At 41.7% G+C, this 21,588-nt stretch overlaps 1 protein-coding gene across 1 annotated transcript in view; it reads right to left on the bottom strand.

The window, feature by feature from the left end:
- Positions 1-21,588, bottom strand: part of LOC111660034 (fatty acyl-CoA reductase 1) — a 52,763-nt gene that overhangs the window by 30,835 nt on the left and 340 nt on the right. Inside the window, exon 2 of the mRNA XM_023413154.2 lies at positions 892-1,179. Coding sequence (XP_023268922.1) covers positions 892-1,179 — 288 coding nt within the window. The remainder of the gene's footprint in view (positions 1-891; positions 1,180-21,588) is intronic.

Raw genomic sequence — 21,588 nt, forward strand, 5'->3', positions numbered from 1 at the left:
GGTTGTTGGTATAAACTGTGAAAAATACTCTCAAATCAACCAGGGGGTATCAGGGATGCTCTGCGGATCAGGATCGGTTCTGATTCTGACTTCTTCTAGAGGATCGGGTATTGGCCAGGCGAGACTGACTCATATTAAATACAGTTTCTTCTATACAGATTATAAAATTCTATTAATTAATATTTCCACTTTACATTCATGACGTTCATTAGCACCACAGAAATCCCTGGCTTCATGTTACTTGACTTGAAATGATCCCAGAGGAGAGGAGAGGCATGAGAGCACAGGTATTAGATCTATAATCAGTATCGGCAGATTCACTCAGTTCAACTATTGGGATTTGGGAAAAAGTTCAACACTTTTAACACCCACTCCCTGGAGTCATATTGATAAGGGTAAAAATTATATATAGAGCTGTAGCTAACATTTATTCTTATTACTGATTAATCTCTGGGTTCGATTATTTAACATCCCCTTCAAAGTTTCATTGAGCCCGTACTGACATCTGCTTCGCCTGACCAGTCAAATTACAAAACACAATTATTATTGTTACTAATGAGCTACTGAACACATAAACGTCCACTAGGGGATAAATTATCTATCTGTTGTTTTTCTTTGAAAAGTGATTTAACACTGTTAATCAGTGATCAAATTTATTGCGGATTAGTGGATCAACTGTTGTTTCAGCTGTTTAATACAGCGAACTGTAGCTGGATTATTTTTACAACAGGGCATGCCTTTTGAAAAAACACAAATAATACAATTGCCTCTTAAAATTCCTCTTCATATATTATTACAAGTTTTTATGTGAAACTTATACACAGTCCTGGTCACCAGGGGTTGGCACACAGAAAGTCAAACATTATGCACAAGGACACGTTTAGCTCTTACCTTGCACTTCATCATGTCGCTGACCCTCTGCTGCATGGACTGTCCGGCTTTGGGTCTGACCAGGATGTACAGGGCTTTGACCTCGGGGCATGACCTCAGCAGCTTCTCCACCAGCACTTTCCCCATGAAGCCGGTGGCTCCCGTGATCAGGACGCTCTTGCCAGCATAGTACTCGGCTATGGACGCCATGCTGCTGCCCGCTGTGCCGCTGCAGATGTCTGACGGTCTGGTCGTTCCGTCTGTTGCGTGCTCTCTCAAGCCGTCGAGGTCCTGGCCTTCAGACAGATCCTGCAGAGGGAGGGGGGAGGACGTGAACATGAGGACTGGCAGCCACAAACTTTAAATACTGTATCAGGAAGAGCCTGAAGCTCTGGTGTGTTTACATGGTGAGTTTAAGTAACACAGTGGTGCAGGGGGAAGCCAAATGGGTTAAAGGAAGAAGAGAAATGTTTTAAATGAATGTAGAGCCTTTAATTACTAAACACACACAAACACAGCAAGTCATTTAAAATGTGGATCAGCTGTGTTATCTCACTGTTCTGACCTTCACTGTGCTAGACAAAACATGCAACTAGTATGCAAATGATATGAATATTCATACAGAGATATAGAGAGGGCAATGTTCAGGGGCAGTCTGACATCACCCTGTGTGTGTGTGTGTGTGTGTGTGTGTGTGTGTGTGTGTGTGTGGATGAGCACACAAGCGATAGCTGCACTGCAAAGGACATTTAAGACCACACACACCTAAGGCAGTAACTACTGGTTATTTTCGTCATCAATGAGCCTTAATTAATTAATTAATTCTATCACTGAAAATAGTGAGAAATACACAAGGCCGTTTCTGAAAGCCCAAGGTAACATTTTAAATTTTATTATCATTCATAATAATATAGAAACAGAGAAAAACATCCTCATATCTGAAAGAGTAGAAACAGTTTTGCTTGTTTGACTTTTTCTTCCCTCCGATAATCTCAGCACAATAAAAGCCATTTAAAACGAACAGAGTTCGTCATGACAACTGCCACTAATTAATTAATTAATGTTAATAGTGTCAGTAACTTGATGTCAGGCCTGAGTTAAACTTGGCTGTTGTTGGTCAGTGTGCTCTTTGCACTTGTCACAGATGGTTTGTGCGGGAAGAAGCTCCACTCTGTAACACCACTGTGCAACCAACAAATGAACCTAGTGTTTCTTTAGTTTGCACAAACAGAGAGAGACGTTTTCTTTCCCATTATATCACTGTCAGGAGGGGGTGAGGGAGCGGGAGGGGGGGGGGCATTCATCCAACCGACCTTTCTTTCATATCATATCAGTAATTTAAGCTCATAGACGATATTTTCGAACCATGACCTTCAGTATTTGTTCAGCATCAACATCGTGATGACATCGATGTCATAATTACATAATCATTAAATAAATACAGACGGAAATAATTAAAAACCTTGTGTGCTTTCTGTATTCAAATGAATGGAATAATTTAGCTTGTTAATGTCTCCTCATATCCCTTTGAGGAAAAAAACACCTTAACATCCTAGAGGAAACACTACATGTACACACACGCACACACACACACACACACACACACACGCACACACACACGCACACAAACCCCTTTGGGACACCGTGACCTCATGGCTCAACTATCTCCGCCTTCCTCAATCAGACAACTCAAACCACAGTAGCACAGGATGTACAACCAAAAAAAGAAAGAAAAAAAAAAATCACCATGACAACACTCCATCTTCTATCTGCTCCCAAAGTTACACCGAGAACACTTTAACCTTGTTGTGGAGACGTTGCATGACATCAGCAGCCTATGCTTCAGTCTGTGTAACCCCCCCTACACACACAGACTAGGTCTCGGGTGTGTGCGGGGGGAGGGGGGGTCTCAGATCGAGGCCTGTCGTGTTGACTCAGGGTTATCCTTGCACGGTGAGATTTACGCGGCGACAGAACTAAACCAACATTAGCTGGGAGCCACAACATTTGCACAACAATCTCTACCCATTGAAATGCAAGGCGAGACGAGGAATGGCTCAACAACACCTGCCTTTACTCTGCAAGGACACACATCCACCCGAGATAAGGTGACCCAGACTTGCCCTTCATGTCATTCCTTCAATGAATTTTGACGTGTTTCTGGATGTCCAGCCGCCCTCGTTCTATTGCGACTTAATTGGATCAATTGCTGCTCTAATGGCGGCGGTGTAATGGACTGTGCCTGCTTGTTTGGGCCAAGCCGATACGATAAATCAGGAGCTGTGTCTGCTGCTTTAGCGGTGGCAGGCGGCCAGGTCCTACATGGTCCTGATTACAGCAGAGACACCGGATAGAGGCTGATGTGGCCACTGACCGTCAGAGGGCTCGGCCACTGGTTTATCAGCTGAGGTACCGATCCCGACACCAGCGTTCATGAACTGTTCGCCGACTGTCGGGCGGCGACAGCGGAAGCAGCAGTTGGCTCTTCGACAGGCGTATTTAATTTTCCTGTCCACTGACAGACTGCACAGCTTGACAGGTCTAAATTTGGGGCATCTGTGGTCAGTCATCTCAATTACACAACACGTGGTCTTACACTTACGCCTTGTGGTACCTGGTCATGCAGATAGCTGTGAGAGATCTGCGATGGTGAGGACTTTCTTCAGATTAAATATGCCTCCTGACAACTAAGGCTGCAGCCAACGATTTCTTTAATTATGGATTAATCTGATTTATGGTATTGAATTGTATTTGGTCAGTAAAACATCAGAAAATGGTCAAAATAAACATCCCAGTTTCCTAGAATCCAATGTGATGTCTTTAAATGCCTCGTTTCATCTGACCAACAGTTTAAAACCCAAAGATATTCATATACTTCAGATTTGAGAGACTCGATCTATCAAAAGGTTTGATATTTTTGATTTGACACACGACTCGTAGATCAAACTGATTATGAAAACAGCTGTAAAAAGTTGCAGCTCTGATGACAACCGTGCGAGTGTGTGTGTGTGGCTCATCCAGCGTCATGGGAACAGTATTTATCAAATGACACGGATGTTGATTTTCCATTCTTTTAAAACCAACACTGTCGATGGAATTGTGTTCACATCCATTGTGCTGTTCTGTGGTGGCATATCTCAACACAATCATAGCTTGATGGAACAAACTCAGCGTCATCTAGACTCACAATTCTGGTTAATTCAGAAATGTACGTTCAGTGGTTTCGTCAATGTTTCTATTGTGTTTGTGAGATTCATTTAAGACCACTTCAGTCTCAGTGTTTACTGTGCAGCAGGGGAGGTTGGATGAGGAGGGGCCTGTCAAATCCCACGGAGACAACAATACTACAGCAGGCTTTTCTGAGCACTTGATGAAATGAGTGGGTGCATGGGATGTTTATCAAAGGATGGACTTTTGGAGGCAGAACAGCCTCATGTAAATGTATGGTATTTAAATAAAAGGACCGAAAAATCTTCAAAATGAAAGAATAAAAAAAAGTTGCAGGTGAACGCGCAGCACTAGCTAATGACATCACACTTCACTTTTTTAACATTTGTGCTTCTACAAGCTTCTGTGCGACAGAACCATGTTTTGTACATTTGGGATCATGACAAAGAGCAAACTTGTGAGAGGCTTTTTAAGAGCAATGTTGGCATTTTTTACACCAGCAACACGTCTTATCTTTTACCTTTTGGCTTTAAACATTCAATAAAATTGTGGGTTTTTATTGCGGACTTGAGTTTTATGACGAAAAACTGTCAAACATTGACTATTTAAGACCTCGTCCTTATTCTCTTCAGACTATAAGCGACAGTAATCTAAGCCGTCATGTGACTTCAGCTGTGGGTTCTCTGTGACTCAGCGAGGCCGGCTGCAGCTATGCGTTTCTGCTCAAAGCATAGTGTTGGCCGTGTGGGCTAAAAGCTCACAACCACTCTCCCAACAATGCACACAAATGATGGATGACGGCTTCATGTCTCATCGTGGCGTCATCCTCTTCTCCTAACCAATCACAGGAGCAGGGAGAGCGGTCGGGGCACGTCTAGTCCCGTCTAACATTTGCCAACCAGCCTGTGAAAAAAAAAAAAGTAGGACTAATGGGACGCCTACTTGTAAAAACTGTGCACTTGGCAACAATAGCACAGCATTTAGCCAGGGCTGACGCTTGATCAGCACTTTTTTAGTGGAGCTGTGATTTGTACACAAGATTTTTCTTTTCCCCGTGTTTCTTTCATCCTCTCTCCTGGGCCGCTGATTCCCAGCATGTCTGCCCAAAGACACAAGACAGAAACCAAATCCTCCTGAACCAAACGTGGCCCAGATAACAAACAACCTTGTATTTACTAGCTTTCTTTCCATTCTGCCGTCCGTGCATGCAATATTGAATTATGTTACCCTGACACACACGAGAAAGAAGGGTGTGTACGTTTGATTTATTCTTCCGAGGCATTGAAAGCAAAGCCCTCCGAGCTTTACATTTACACCAGTTCTGACAGATTATTTTAATCCTTTTTTCCCCTGGACCTATCATTTACAGACAAGGTAATAATCTGCAGATGTACTTCTCTGTATGCACAGACACAAAAAAAAAGAAAAAAGAAGGTCAAAGTCAAGGTCGTCTGCTGAGGCCCCTGACATTCCAGCTTCGTGCTTCACAGAGATTCCCTGTGGACACGAGGACGAGGGCAGAGAGTCACTACGGATTAACGCCTGACAATAGAAATGTTCCTGCAGCTGGAAAAGTGTTGGAGCGGGCGCACACATCCCAGATTCACCATACTCAAACACACACACACACACACAACTGCATTCTTCTAAGGTTAGATAACTCCACCTCTCACCTCTCCCTGTGGCTGTCATTGAGGCCGGTGGTGTCCAGCCTCCGTCTCCTACAGGCCAACATGTAAACAGGAGCTACACTGTGATATATATATATATATATATATATATATTTATATTTATATTTATATTTATATTTATAAATAAATAATATACCACGATTATTGGGGCTGGGAACTGTTGATACTGCTGCCTGATGATCCCTGAATTTTGGTACAGATACCAAACTATATAAAGAATTAGGGCTGCAACTGACTCATGTCGCTATTGGTTATTTTCGCAATACAAAAAAGCCCAAAATCTACTAGACTAGGTTAAAAATCATTGATTTTTTTGTTGTTTGTATTTTCCTTTAAATAAACGACTTAAACAAAGAACTGAATTTAAAAATTGCTGCAGATTAACTTTTGAGTGAAATTTGATTTCCTTTTTTTTTTTTTGTTTTGTTTTGTTTTGTTTATTTAACTCAACCTGCCAGACTTCTCAAACACAGCAGTGTCTCACATCTTAATGCAAGCAGCTGCAAAATCTTCACAGAACCAGTCACAGTCATTACAGGCCAAGGATTAGGTTTTATATTTTTTATATTATTCATTGACATTTTACACATCAGTTAGAGCACCTTGGCCTTGGGACGCCACAAGGAGTTTTGAAATGTGTAAATACGGAGATTTTTCAGACGTCTCTTACATTCCGATAAGGAAACTTGTCGACATACACGTCCCGTCACAAGGCGTGATTTCCTACGTGAGGGTCACAAGCGAAAAAAGGCTGGTAACCGCAGAGTGAGACCGTGGCCAAAACATTTCAGACATCAGGAAGAGGCTTTGCATGGCCTTGGGTTGAGAGTAAACACCATTCAGGCCAACAGCAGACACACAGCACAGTGTCTTGACATGCATGAACGCACTCTGTACATTTCTGCTTCCTGAGGCTTCCTGCGTGTTTTATTCTCTTCATGTTACAAATGACTTCAGCTACAAAGTTTCAACACTATTTCTTTTTCCAATAAAAAAAAACTTGAAATTAAAAAAAAATAAAAATCTCTCAATTTGCACTCGTCAATCACACAGATCCTCAAGGACGAGCAGAATAAAGCTGAGACGAATTCTGTCAGCATTAACCTTGTTGTCTTCTCCCTGATGAATAAGGCAGCATCCTTTTTAGGAGTCTGTAGTAAGACATGAAAGGAAAAGTCAAAGAAGAGGGCAGCAAGGACAAACACTAAAACCTTAAGGGACCAGCTTCTCAGATTATGCCATCTTGACGAAGAACCGCGTCACGTCCAAAGTCACTCTGGGTCATTTCAAAAATAAAGCAGGGAGATGCTCGAGGCGTAAAAATCACTGTTGTCTGCAGCTAATGTTTCCTTTTCTTCACTGACTCAAGGTTTCTCTGTGTTTTTCCTCAAAGCCTCTCTTCTCCACAGGAGGTCCACGCTGTTTCTCGGAGGCGGGTCGTTTTAAGCCGCAGCTCTGCAGTCCTTCTGCTGCCTGCGGCCTTTCCTCACACAACCCCTCCATTAGTGGGTCAGCTGAGTGCTGCTGGAGACACAGGCAAAAAAAAAAAGCTCTACAGCTGCACGCTGGCTAAAGCCATTAGAAATGGACAAAAGCTGACAGAGGCGGGGGGGGGGTGTCACTGTGGGAAAAATAGAAAGAGTAAAAATGCTGCAAAATGCAGCCAACAATTAAGGCAGCATTAGTCAACTTGCAAGCCAGAGCCAAGCAACACAATGGAAAAGTCAGTCCCTTTCACTGAAAAGCACAGTGCCAACAGTGTAAATAAAAACCCTGAAAAGCTGAGTTAAGTGTGCTACCACTGCGGGCAGTTGTCTTTACATCGCCGTGCCAACATGGAGACTGAAGAGACGACGTCCAACTGGTGAACTAGAGCCAGGAGACACAAGGGTTTCAGGGCCATCATCCAGGATCCAAGACTCAAAGTAAACCACATCTAACCCAGGAGCCAACATGTCCTGCAGCTACCAGGTACAGACATGACCCGCACACAGTATCGTCTGCCAAGTCGCCATGACATTTATATCGCTCCTCACGTAGATGATAATGTGTCTCGTTTTGTCTACGTCATGGTCTGCCTGCTGTTTAAGGCAGTTTCTGCTTCTTGTCCCTGACAATCTCAAGTAGAGAGGAAATGAGCGAGTCTGTGTTTCTCTTTACCCACAGGGAGTCGGGGAGGGCAGGGCAACGACCCGATGATAAAGATTAGATTAATAAAAATCTATCAGCTCCTGGGGGGAAAATAAAGTGACTCTTATAAGAACTGGAGACAGTGACAGTAACGTGCAGTTAGTAGTAGGCTGAACAATGTGCAAACAAAAAACAACAACACAAACCAAACTGTGGTTGTGATATGCGCCACAGGTTCAGTTGGAGTCGTTGTTTTTGATGTTAAAATGATGATGTTATTTTTGTTGGGTCTTGTACCAAACACGCATGTTCCCTTACATCTGGACAATATGATCTGTAACACCACATGCTGCATGTATGGTATGTTGTGACACATTTGACCTTCATATAAAAAAAAAAAAAAAAAAAAAAAAAAAAAAAAAAAAAAAGATTGCAGCTGCTGCGATTTGGATATTTCTATTAATTGTTGAGCCCCAGTCAGTAGCATAGATAGAAAGCTAGTTAGCTTGAAATGCTAACAGTTGCAGCTCATGTTGGAGCAGATAAAACAGTTTAAATCCATTCCTGACACTTTTTTGAGTTTCTGGTTGTTGAAAAGCAAAACAGAGACTCCACTCTCTCTCTCTCTCTCTCTCTCTCTCTCACTACAGCCCCACACAGTGTTAACATGTGGAGAAATGTACAGTTTGCTGTATTTGCTAATCTGCTCAGAAAGGTTTAATGAACAGTCAACTGAGCACTCCCTAAAAAGAAAGCAAAAAAAAAAAAATGTTTTGTTAAAACCTGAATTCTTTCCCTTGACTAGAGACCAGTCACAGACTCTTTCCATGATGACGAACCAGTTAAACATCTTTTCCATCATCCTCGCGCTCCACTCCCCCGCTACAGTACTTGAGGTGGTGGCACTGCCCCTTACACAAACCCACGTAATTACACAGCACAAAAAAAATAATAAAAAAGAGGCTCTTATCCAAGACTGCATTACCACACAAAAAACAAGCAAGTCTTCTGTTCCATTTCTTTTTTTCGAGGAAGCAAAAGGCTAATCTAATTAGAATTAATAATGTTGGCCATGGGCTTCAAGGATTTAAGCAGCGTCTCTTTGATTTAATCTAAAAAAATGAAATAAGAAAAAACAAGTTTCAAGTCTACACATGAAGGTCATTGCTAACTATCAGATGTGTGTGTGTGTGTGTGTGTGTGTGTGTGTGTAGCTTATGTTACACATGTATCAGTGTATTACCTACACTGTGTGTGATTGCAGAGGGATTCTGTAATTACACCAGCCGTCTCTGAGTGACGTAGCCTCTCGGCGCTGCGGTGTCAGTTTACGCCTGGCTCAGACCCAGACGGGCTATTGTGCTCCCGAGTGCTGCCCCAGGGCTGAGAGGTCATGAACCTGCACCGTGTGGTCACTGTAGTATGAATCTCTCTCTCTCTCACACACACACACACACACACACACACACACACACACACCTACCTCTTTCCAGCAACTAAACCAAACACACTGTCCACCGTCATCAGGGATGAAGTAGCAGCCCTACCTACAGAAATACTGCGAATCCCAAGACTCGCAGTATTTCTGACCAAAAACACTTACTTGAACACTCAAGCCTGATCGATCATTTACTCACAGATGAATAACAGTCAACTGGAACTGAATCATTTCAATCAATTTTGATGACTGTCATTTAAGTGCCATATATTCACCAGTTCCGACTGCTCAAATGTAAACATTTACTGGTTTTCTTAGCCCTCTATGATAGTAAATTCAGGCCTGTTGGTTGAAGAGGTCACCTTGGATTTAAGGACACTGATGGGAATATTTCCCTATTTTTCGACATTTTGTTGAACAAAACGATTAAAACAACAATGAAAGGAATCACGAGCTGCAGCAGACAACATGAGATCTTCAGCTTATTTCTACATTCACTTGTGATTTACATTCACTGTGTCCAAAATCACTCACTACATAGCAAGTTCGCCATTTTGTATCCCAAAATGCATCATGAAAGTTTAGTAGTGTACAACTGATGGTCACTAACCAAGCATATATACCATCATGCATTGCGCTTGTGCAGAAAGAAAAAGAAAAGCGGCGCAGAGAAAATTGTGAATTTCAGAAACAACCTTTTATTTCCATTCTTAAACACCTTTTCTAAACGCTTCCAAAAACCACCGGTAGTTTTCATTACATCACCAGATATGAAAGTCCACATCTTTCTGAATGGCTTCCTTTGGCGCTATAAGCAGATCTATGCTGTAGATATGATGCTGTGTGCAGTGCGATTTTACTAACAAATGCTAACTCATTTGAATATCCCCTTTGAAAAGCCATTCTAGTTTCAAAACAAAAAAACAAAGCGCTATCATTTCCTGTTTAACAACAAATGGCATCTTTTAATTAAAAGTTCTATGGAAAGGCCTAGAGGGACGAACCAGCAGAGCTCTAAAGAGCCATGTTGGCTGCAATTACTCTGCAATTCTTCCATGAATGAACATTTGATTGGGTAAACCAGAAGAAGTGGTAACATGAGGACCATTCTCATTAGTAGAGAGGGGTGGGTGGGGTGTGGTGGGGGGGTGGGGTTTGGATAGGCAAAAAGAAAACCATGGGCATCAGGACGACAACTTTATTTGCACTGTCAAGACTGAGTTTCTTATAAACAGACTGGACTTCAATGCGACGCTGCACTTTGAGATGCATAAATGTCCATCTCAGGCTGATATTTATCGACAGTCCACTCTATAATGTGATTCAGTGTCAGAAAAATGTATGTGCTATATAATGACTCTATAATTCGGCGTAGCATGAACCAAAGCTAGACCAATATATGCAGATATGATCTTACTGCAGATATAACAAAGCATGTGAATTTAAAAAAAAATGCAACTACTTACTTTGTGTTTACATTTTTGGTTTGCTTTTGGTTTATGTTAACATAGAAATAGTATCAGCTGATATATCAGGACATTTTTTCCCACAATGCAATGCATTTCCTGTTGCAACATATAAAAATATCATTATGCAACACCATTGCACAAAAAGGACGACTGAGAAATCCAAACTGTCAATATATTAGTAACTATAGAGTCAAATATGAACGTGTATTATGTAAGAAGTGAATGAGGGAGTGTTTCGGGACACAGCCTTGGTTTTGTTTGATTTTCTCTCCGCATGCACTTGGAGCTGCGGGTACACACTTGTCTCAGTGGACAAAATATACCCACACAAAGTGCAGCTGCAGAGAGAGCCTGGTGGTCTTCTACGATCCAGCTGAGGCAGCCATTATCACAGCGGCTGACAAAAGGCCCTCACTTTCAGCTGCCTGACAAGCCTCACATATGCAGACATGCAGTGATGATGGGGAGCGGGACTTAATTGGCGAGGCACTTTCAACCCCTCGTCACAGGCCACAGCTGCCCTGTCACTTATCCTGCAGGCTCATTTTCCTAATGTGGAAAGAGGCATGGATCCGGATCTCACCGAGGTGCAGCGGGCGATTCCTTGAAGCTGCCTTCACTTACATGTTCGTTATTCACTCCGAGGGTATCAGGTTCATTTACCCACTTTTTTGTGCATTTACCTTCTGAGTCAAAAAATGCAGGAATCTTTCTTTAAAAAGAAAGAGCTGGAAATCAGCGCTAATGTTAACTTGCAAACATGTTAACTACTTCTATGTCTTCTTTTCTACTACTTAAGTTAGCATGCTAACCAGGTAGCCCCAGCTCAGCCAGCCCGTCTCGTCACTTTACAATAGCAAGGCACTGAAGGGTCCAGTCTGCCCTGAAGACATAGCGCTGCTCAGAGGGTGAAGTCCAACCTCTTGTATTGTAAAAGCAACAATGGCTGAAGTTCTTGGCAAGCCACAGTCACCCTCTACTAACAAGAAACTATGTTTGACGGCAGAGAAAACTAAGATATAGCCCCTTTGAGCAGGCTTTCTGCAGTGTTGACCAAATTACATTTAAGATATTCCAGTAAAAGAATAGGATAGTTGGGAAAATAAGCCCTGCAATTTTTATGTAAATGAATTTATTGACGTTGACTGTACATTACATTTGTCAGCACTTCTTATCTCTATATAACTACATTTCGTGTAAGTGGCAGAAAAGTGACAAATTTACTTGAAGTTTTAATTGGCATGATATATCTATACACCATGTTATACTTAATGACTCATCCGCGCAATGACAACAACACACAGCTTGCCTCGCCATGTAAACCAATATCTGTGACCGAGTGATTTAATCAGGTATCCGGTGCAAAGATAGATTACAATGAACACACAACATGAAGAGTAATGTAGTACTTTACACACATACTCAATAGCTTCTCCTTGTGTTCCTGCCAGCCAGGTTTATAATTAATGACAGAGCTGTTCGACTATCCTTTCCATCCGTCCGTCCATCTATCAGTGATACAGATTAGAGTGGAAGTAGAAAACACCGCTCATGGGTTTGAACACAAGAGGCATGAACATCCACAGATTATTTCAGATTTATGCCGCTAGTGGACAGATTAGGATACAGTACTGCAACAGGATTTAACACTATACCATCATAATCTTTTTATCTTTGGTGAATGTGACACAAGGGAACACCCTCCTGAAATGTCACACACACACAGACACACACACACACACACAACATTCCACTTGAGTTGTGATATCATCTGAAGCATATGACAAACAAACTTGTCTCCAGACGAGATGAGGAGCCTCCAAATACATGCAGACACAGATGAGCAGTTGTTACCAACTTCTTTTCTGTGAATGGAAGACAAATATACTGCAGCCAGAAGGGCAGAGTTGTTGTTGATGCAGGAGTGTGCGTTTGTGTGCGTTTCAGGGAAAAGAGGAAGCAATCGGCTTTGGCCGTCTGCTGGATACAAGACTATGAGGGGAGATTAAAAGAAAGGCTGCTCTCTTCCTGGGACTGCAGGGAGGATGTGGTCTTGGAGGGGCCACTTAGAGCCAGACGTTCATGCCATGGTGATTGATGTGGTCCAAAATGGGAACTTTGCTGCACTTCAGATTTTCATTTGATAAATTTGGCATCTCCTCAAGATGTTTTAAAGGTCAAGTGAGATCTCCATGTCTAGTTTGATTAAAAAGCAGGTCGAGGATCTATATTAACACTGTGAAAGCACCAGATACTGAGTCCACAGAGAAATACACACAGCCTGTATTCAGAAACTGAGCCTTAAAACGAGCCGTCAGGACTTCTGTCACTTTGCCATGTCACAACAAAGCAGTCACCACCCTCAGCTATGCCCCAAGCTCCACCCATCTGGATCCACTCTGCAACCTTGCAGGATTTAGTGTCTATGAGTGTTTGAAATTTGAAAATAATTGTTTAATCCAATCTGTAATGAGTGAAATGGGCCCATGGTAGTAACACTTTGTCCAACAGTCCAAAACCCCGACTAGCTAATTAGCTAGTAAGTAAGTAAGTAAGTAAGTAAGCAACCAAGTGGTACTTCTAAGGTTCTAAGAAGTACACCTTTACCATATAACAGTGCGTGGGGTCACGGGTTAGGCTACTAAAATGAAAAGAAAATGGTTCATTCATGACTAGCACATCCTTTGTGTGGCATTTCCTAATTCTGTGCACGTTTCCTGCCGCAGTTACCACTGAAAACTGTATTTTGTGTCACGTGACAAGCTGAAAGTGAAAAGCTTGGCAAGTGTACAAACAATACTGAAGCAAACATTAAGTATTTGACTTGAGGAATTAACTGATTATTGATCAAAACTGTTGTCCATTCATTCTCTTGTCAGGAGAATCATCATTGTTTTGCCTCTTTTTTTTTTTTCAGCACTACATCAAACTAAAAGCAAAAAGTAAAGGCTTTCAGTTTGGCTGCAGAGTAAAGGCATGGGGAGAATAACAGGCCCTAACAGTCAAAAACAACTTGCTAAAGGTCTTTATTAAATACCGGATAAATGGGGCTACTTACACTCTTTGATCTGTTTGCATTCTCACTTTAATAAACTGCTCCATGGTTCACTTCACAGCTGCCATGGGAAGGGCTGCCTTTATCTCCTCTGCACCCAGCCAGTTTTCTGGAGCATTGTGGTGATTGTGACGAGGATACAATCACAATAAGCCCCTGCTTTCTCATTTCTGTGCGACTAATCAGCGGGCAAGAAGAGAGGAAACACCCTGTTAGACATTTGTGCTCAGGTCTAAAAGGGAAAAAGAAAAGACTGACGTATATGAGGAAGCTATGCACAGCCTTGGCTGCCAGCCACACCGTCCATGCATTGAAGGCTGGGCATTCATCCAAAATAAGTCCCAGACACAGACAGCCAGGTTGGGCCACCCTGCCACAGACGCCCCTAATGGGGACCCAGACAAATATCACTCCAAATCAGCCCCAGAGGCTTGTTGCTCCCTTAAAAAGAAACACAGACTTCAGACGTATATGAAGACGTAGGTGAAGAGTTACTTTGGGAGAAGAAACATTTCACTCTTACAGCAACTTAACAGCACAACAGTCTGAGGTGAGAGCGGCCTGTCAGTCCAGTCCATCAACCTGTCACATCCGAGACCAACAAGACCGTCTTTGGGAGCTGGAAGAGGACGGCCTTGTTTGACAGGCTGCTTAAACACACAGTTGGAGCAAGTCCAACTCTGATACTGCTCAAACTGAGAAACATGGTGATCAAGTGAACGATCATGTGACTTATTTATAATAATATCTTTGCTGGACATGAACAGCTGCATTTCTAGCAAATATTTTGAGAAATTAATAAATCGTTTAAAATGATTTTTTTTTTTTTTAAAAACAAATGACAACATAAGACTCTGCTCCTCACTCCGGGGTGGTCTCAACAGGCGAGTCATTTACAAACACAATTGTGTATTCAAGTCTGTTTGGACATGCATGTGTTCATGCATGTCCAAACAGACTTGAATTACAAATTACAGCCCTTGAGGCCACGGTATGGATTTACCTGCTCGCCAAGTGGCATCAATTCTTGCGACATGCGTAATGGCGGAAACTCTGTGCCTGGAGAAGCAACAACGCCCTTCCCAGCAGATTAATGAAACCCACAATAAAATGTAACGACCGCCTGCTCATCACAAAACTCACTCATGAGCAATATGACGCCAGTCTGAAACGTTCACTCGACACAGTCACTTACTTAACCCAACCGATCAGTATACGAGGTCAACCGGGCTGCGTGTATAAGATGATGGTAGGGAAGTGTAGTCTAATCCAGCATCAGTATAGGTAAACCAATACTGACTGCTCTATTCTAGCAGTTAGTGTCAATAGAAGTGTTTAATATTCTCTTAAAGTGCAACTGCTTTAAAAAACATTTTATACTTGCATTTTACATAATGCATCTCTGCTTTTACTGCACTTGATTTAGATTTTATTAACTTTATCCTCTTCAGTTCTTCTGTCCGCCCTGAGGAGGTGCGCCTCCAGTCTACTTTGCGATATCCAAGAGTCATCCGGTGCTCAGAGAGACTGCTGTATGTGGTGGTCATTGCCTCCATTAATCAACACTGGGCGACTCACTGCCAGAAATTGCCTCTAAATCCTTTCCATTATGCCGTAGTGACATGCTGTTAACAGAGCACTCATGTTCATGTGAGGTTCAATGTCATTCAACCCATTGCAATATCCCTTCTCTCTGGTTATTAAGAGGCCAGGAGGCCCACAGGAACCACAGATGGAGAGGGCGCTACAAGGTGACTGATGCCAGTTTACAACATCTGTTTGAGCCTTCAACAAAGTCGTTTTTCTCCCATTTGGTAAAAGAAGCCGTAACACATAAATGTTCAGTAAACGGCAACCAAACAAGAACTTTGCCTAAAGATTACACAATATAAAAGTACCAGAAAATAAGTAAACAAATCTGCCCAGACATGCAAAGCCTGCTTGTGCACTTGATACTTGTCCTACAGGGACATTTCAGTCAGTACAAAGTTTTGCTGTTCGATACCCAGTCCTATCTTAACACTTGCCTTAGTTGTGTAATCAGGTGGTTCCCAACCTGGGGGTCAGGAGCCCGACAAGGAGTCGCAAAATGATGAACAGGATAAGAGAATGGGGGGGGGGGAGACACACAGACTGTTTTCAGACTTTAATCTTTGCTTTTCCTGAATTATTGAATCATCTTATCTATTCAGACCTCTCAGACCCTTTAAGAGTCTGCTGAAGGATTTTCATACAACAATCCACTGAATTGAGACAATGGGAAGAAAATCTGATACTGCACAGTCTGTATTTGAAAGTGGTCAGCAAAAAAAGCTAAGTACATATAATGATTTGTAGTCAAAACTGGATGTCCTTCTTAAAAGGACTATCTTCAAGGTGAATGTGGGATCTACACACCCCCTCCCTCTCGCGGCCTCGGTCCCTTTCTCCTGCTCATTTATCCTCACCATCCACCACCTTTGCACCGAGTGCTGATTCAAACATATCTGGGTCCTCCCATGAGAAAACAGCCAACCACAGGTGCAGGGACCCAGCTCCTTCATTAAGCCTGGCCCGGCCCTGTAGAAATGGCACAGCCGACAGCTGCACTGTGTGCTACTTTTACCTGATTTACTTTATGTTCCTTTTGCATTCATTTTCTTTTTTGACATTAAAACACCTGCACTTTCTGTTTACTATTCATTTCACTAAGCTGTTCGGAGTTTTGCTCTTAAATTGCAGCATTTATCATTTCAGGCTTAAGAGCTCCGACACTGGTTAGACTGGCATGACTACAAGGTAAACACAAAACCAAAGAAGAGCAACCTGTTACTTTCCACACAATCAAACCACAGCAAAGATGTAGCGACTACAGTTGTATTGTTTATGACGTTGCTTCACACCGTGTATTTATTGGCACTGTGTAATCAGTAAGTCAGGCTGGACGGGCAGCATGTGGTTGTAATGATGTTAAACAGCTTTCTTCAGTATAAACAAGAACACATACCAGCGACATGATCTTCTCTTACTGTTACACTAAAGGAAGCGGGAAGTAAAGTGACGCAACTTATCTTTTTTTAGGTTCAGTCATTCAGCCAACTGGAACAAACTCCAGGCTGCAACATCTCAACAACCAATAGATGCCATAAGGTTTAGAAGCAGACAGTCATTATTCCCAGAGGATGAACCCTAATGACCCCGGTGATCTCATGACTTTTCATCTAACGCCATCGGCACGTGGCGGTCTTCACTCACCCTGCGGAACATCACAACACCTGATGGATGGATTGTAGAAAATGTTGCACTTCTCAGACGATGAATGACTTGATTTGGAGACTTTTCTTCTGGTGTTACCATGAGGTTGACGTTTATGGTTCTGAGTGAACAACCATTCAAACTTATAAATGACAGACATTTTGTTTTCTCACCAAAATATTAGAATATTCTTTTGTTCCAGCTCCTCAGTTGTTGTTGTGTTTTATATGTTAATGCAAACTGAATCTCTTTTATTAATAAATCATATTAAAAATTGCTGATGTCACCTGAGGCTTTTGGAAATTGTGACAATCATTTTTCATTTCTGACATTTTATAGAACAAAATGATTAATTGCTAAATTGTGAAAGCAAATTGATACCGAAAATAATCGATAGCCGCAGCCTTAATATTTAAGTTCATGTCCCTCTCAGGATGAATTCAGGTGATTCAGGCCACCGATCACACTATTCCCAATACTCTTCTTTAGAAACATGTTGATTCATGATCAAAAATGTCAAAGACTTTTAACCCCATGATGCTTCCTCTGATTTGATCTTTGGGAGGAGGACACCATCATATGAAGTGGGACCTACCCGTCTCGTCCTTCCTTTGAGGCGGACAGTAAACCAACAGGCTTCCCTGGTTGATTTATGGTCGTAGATCTAGTGAATTCCCCCGAGGAAGCAAATCAATTCCAGGGACTTACACAAAATGTCAAAGCAGAGACGTATGTATGATCTATGGCATTTACATCACTGTCAACAAGACTGATTGACAAAATCTAAAGCTAATGTTTGTAAAAAACGAAAGAAAAAGCAGCTGTAGGTAGCAGTGCTCAGTATGGCTCTCTCTCTCTCTCTCTCCCCAACACATGCACTGACTGACAACACCAACAGTATAAAGAGATTTACTTCCTCTGCTATCCCCTCACCCCAGACCACGTCTTTACATCACAAACTGCGGACACAGATGCAGAGGAGGAACAGCTCTCACGCTGCACTCCCATCATGCCTCTGCACCTACTGCACTGTACTACTACCACCCTCTGTGGGATGGAAATCCATGGAGGAGGAGGAAGAAGACTGAAAAACACATCTACTTATCATTGAAAGATTTATGAAGAGCTGCAACAGGAGGCAGAAGGAAGTGCTCGTGTAAAGCAGAGGTTACAAAAAAAAAAAAAAAAAAAAAAAAGGATGGCTGTAGAGGATGTTGAGAAAAGAGAGCAGAGGGGCTTGAAGAACAAAGTAAGAGAGGTAAGAGAAGACAGGATGAGAGGCTGTACACGTGAAACGAGACATGTTATAGACCCCGGAAGACAGACGAGGGGACTTTTCTAAATCTGCCTTGTCCAGTTCCTTGTTACAAAATCCAACTCTTTCACTCTCACTTTTGACATCTTAGAAAGACAAAACTTGTGACACAAAATAAATACATAATCCACTACCGATGGCAGCCATGCGTGTGATTTCATGAGCGAGAAGTGAAGAGAAACCAGGTAGGGAATAAAATGCTCTCTGGCAGCATCTGATCACACCTAAAGCAGCTTTAAAATGAGCACACTTCCACGAGCATGTGTGTACGCTTACCTAACACTTATCTGAGAACAAAAATATAGGTCAACCTGAGACGATAATTAGCTCTTTTTGTGATCCCGATTTAGAATCAGCTCAAGACTCTTTTCTCATTTTGCCTCTTATAGCTGTGATGGTGACGAGCAATGTTTACGATCACACACCGAAAACACCTTCTGGAGGGAGAAAATCTGCTCACACTTTGCACCATATGATGACTTGATATTTTATATTAAGCTTTTTTTTCAAAATAAAAAGAGAAAGAACATGAGCTACAGTCACACATCCTATGGTAGCGCTTCTTTCATTTAACATAACACCGTGGCAGGAGCATCATGCATCCAACTGCTTCAATGGAAACAGTTTCATGACTCAGCATGACTGGTCTTAATACATTATGAGGACAGTCAATTTATTACACAAAATAAAATATCTACTATTGATCTGGGCAGGGGTTACATTGCCTTACTGTGTAAATTATGCATGTTTGTGTCAATAAAACGGAAATATAAAGTGGCATCAACCTCTTTTGTAGAGATGTACGATATGAATGATTGATGTAGATACACACTTTATAATATAGCTGCAACAATTAGTCAGTGTATAATATTTTTTTTCTTCTCCGTTTTTAATGCAAAAAATGTTCTAGTTCCGGCTCCTGAGTTACGAGGACCATCTGCTTTCCTTCAACTTGTGTTTCTGTAGCGTTTCATGCTGATCAAAGGAATAAACAAGAAAACAATTATAAGATTCTTCACTAATACAAATAATCACAAGTTGCAGTCCTGCTACAGTATAGTGGTTTATTGTGTGTGTGATTTAAGCATTAAGCAGTTTGTGTCAATAAACTGGAGCAGTGTGCAGTGGTAGATTTTAAACACATTTTGTAAAGGGCTGATGTGGTTGTTTCAAATGGTAATACACACTGAAGAACAAGAAAAACACCATTTTTTGTGGTTTCTGTCCAACTGTTTGTTTGCAATCTTTCCTGCAGCTAATAAAATGATTCACATTGAGTCCCTAGCTTTTAACCTGTCTGACATATTTGGTATTAACATACCCATTGTGTGTGTGTGTGTGTGTGTGTGTATATGTGTGTGTATATGTGAGAGAGAGAGAGAGAGAGAGAGAGAGAGAGAGAGAGAGAGAGAGAGAGAGAGAGAGAGAGAGATGTTATAGTGTGTAACCTGGTTTGATGTGCCTTGTCTTGCTTGTCAACTTTGTTCAGTGCTGTTCTGTGGCTTAAAATTTGCTTTAACCTAACCCTGGTAAATAAATAAATAGTCCTATCAAAAAAAATGGTTAATATATTCACTGTAAATTAAATATTAAATAGGCCATCAAATTAGGTTTGAGGTGTCACATGTTACCACCTCAGATTAAATGGACATGAAGCCCTTACACAAAAGGGCAAAATGTATAGCATTTGGCAACAAGGATTCAGTGCATGACAATGCAAAAAGAATGAATGGGAGGCTTGTACTGAATAGACTGTACAGCAGGTTAGTCCTGTGGTTTATGAAGCCCATCATGGGAATTTAACTTTCCTGCTTGTTGATATATGAACAGAGCTGTGGTAGAATCTGCTCGGGGCTCTTAATGCAGTAAATCTTATCCAACACATTAAGTAGAAATCACATGCAGCACCACAATCTTGTCAGATCTGACTTCTGCTAGGAAATGTCTGATGTACATCCATATGAGAGGCCAAAAAAACAACAACAAATTAATTAATTAAATAATTAAATAATCATGCTACAGCCTGATCTGAACACAAGCTGCTGCCCAGTTGAACATTCATGATCAGGAGTCAGCTGGGCTTTCTGTCATCTCAGTCAGATCACTGATCAACACCATGCCACCCGGGAGATGATTCAAACGACTCGCCTCCACATGGCAAACCCCCGACACAGACACGGAAAAACGCCAGGGCGGTCATTTCTGCCTCTCCGCGTCACAACGATGGCTCCCGCTTCTTCTCGGGGCTCGTGTTATTTATCGCCGCGACAGTCACAAAATAATTTAACAAAATTTACGTTTTTACAAAATCGTGCAAACATTTTCCGTTTCATAGCGTCAAGATAGAAGTTCCGGGAGCTACTTCCGGCAAAACTTTTCATAATAAAACCAAAAAGTGAAGGAAGGGTAAAAAATAAATAAATAAATAAGGTACCATCTACAGCAACGAATCATCACATCTGATGAGCAAGAAGCAAAGGCTAATATTTTCGCTTGGAAATTAATCAACTAACAAAATTGCGATTTATTTTCTGTCTCCTGAATTACCTAGTAATATAAACACAGCAAAAAGTTGGTATTTTGGTGTGAGCATTTGAAGGAGCTGGTTCTTTTGAGTGACACTAATATCTGACTGTAAACGACAGCTTTAAACGTTTTGTGTCCATGAATTATGGCAAAAAGTAATGACATTGCTGCTACTCCTAAGCAACTTCATAGTTAGGCCTGCACTAAGAGTCCCATGTGGGGTCAATAAATGTAGGCCTAACTACTTTTTAGATGTAAGATAGTTAACATGAGGTTACATTTTGTGTAAAAATCCACTAAATACTCTACTCATTTAACACTGTTCAGCTAAACTAATCTACTAGATGGTTAAATTGTACGCTTAGTATTTTATTTTTATATTAAATATGTGTATGCTTTTCTTTTGAAGGCCGCAGTCAGTACTTCCTGTTTTGTAGCAGCTAACGGGTGCTAACTAGCCGCAGCTGCTGCTCCACGCTGACTGCGGCTCGAACTGTCCCACTGTCCGCCGCCCTGCTGTCGGAGGCGGCTACAGCTTCGTGCTAACTACGTGCTCTCTTCACACACACACAACCCTCCAAGTTGAGACTTAAACGAACGATTGAAAGAAAAAAGCAAAAACACTATGAATTTTACCAGCTGTGTGAGCTCGTGAACCTTTTCAGCGTTTTCATCCCCGGCATGTTGATGCT

The sequence above is a fragment of the Seriola lalandi genome, unplaced genomic scaffold (assembly GCF_002814215.2).
Source record: "Seriola lalandi dorsalis isolate HSWRI2012SDOR001 ecotype SW California unplaced genomic scaffold, Sedor1 jcf7180002054504, whole genome shotgun sequence".
Classification (NCBI taxonomy): Eukaryota; Metazoa; Chordata; class Actinopteri; order Carangiformes; family Carangidae; genus Seriola; species Seriola lalandi.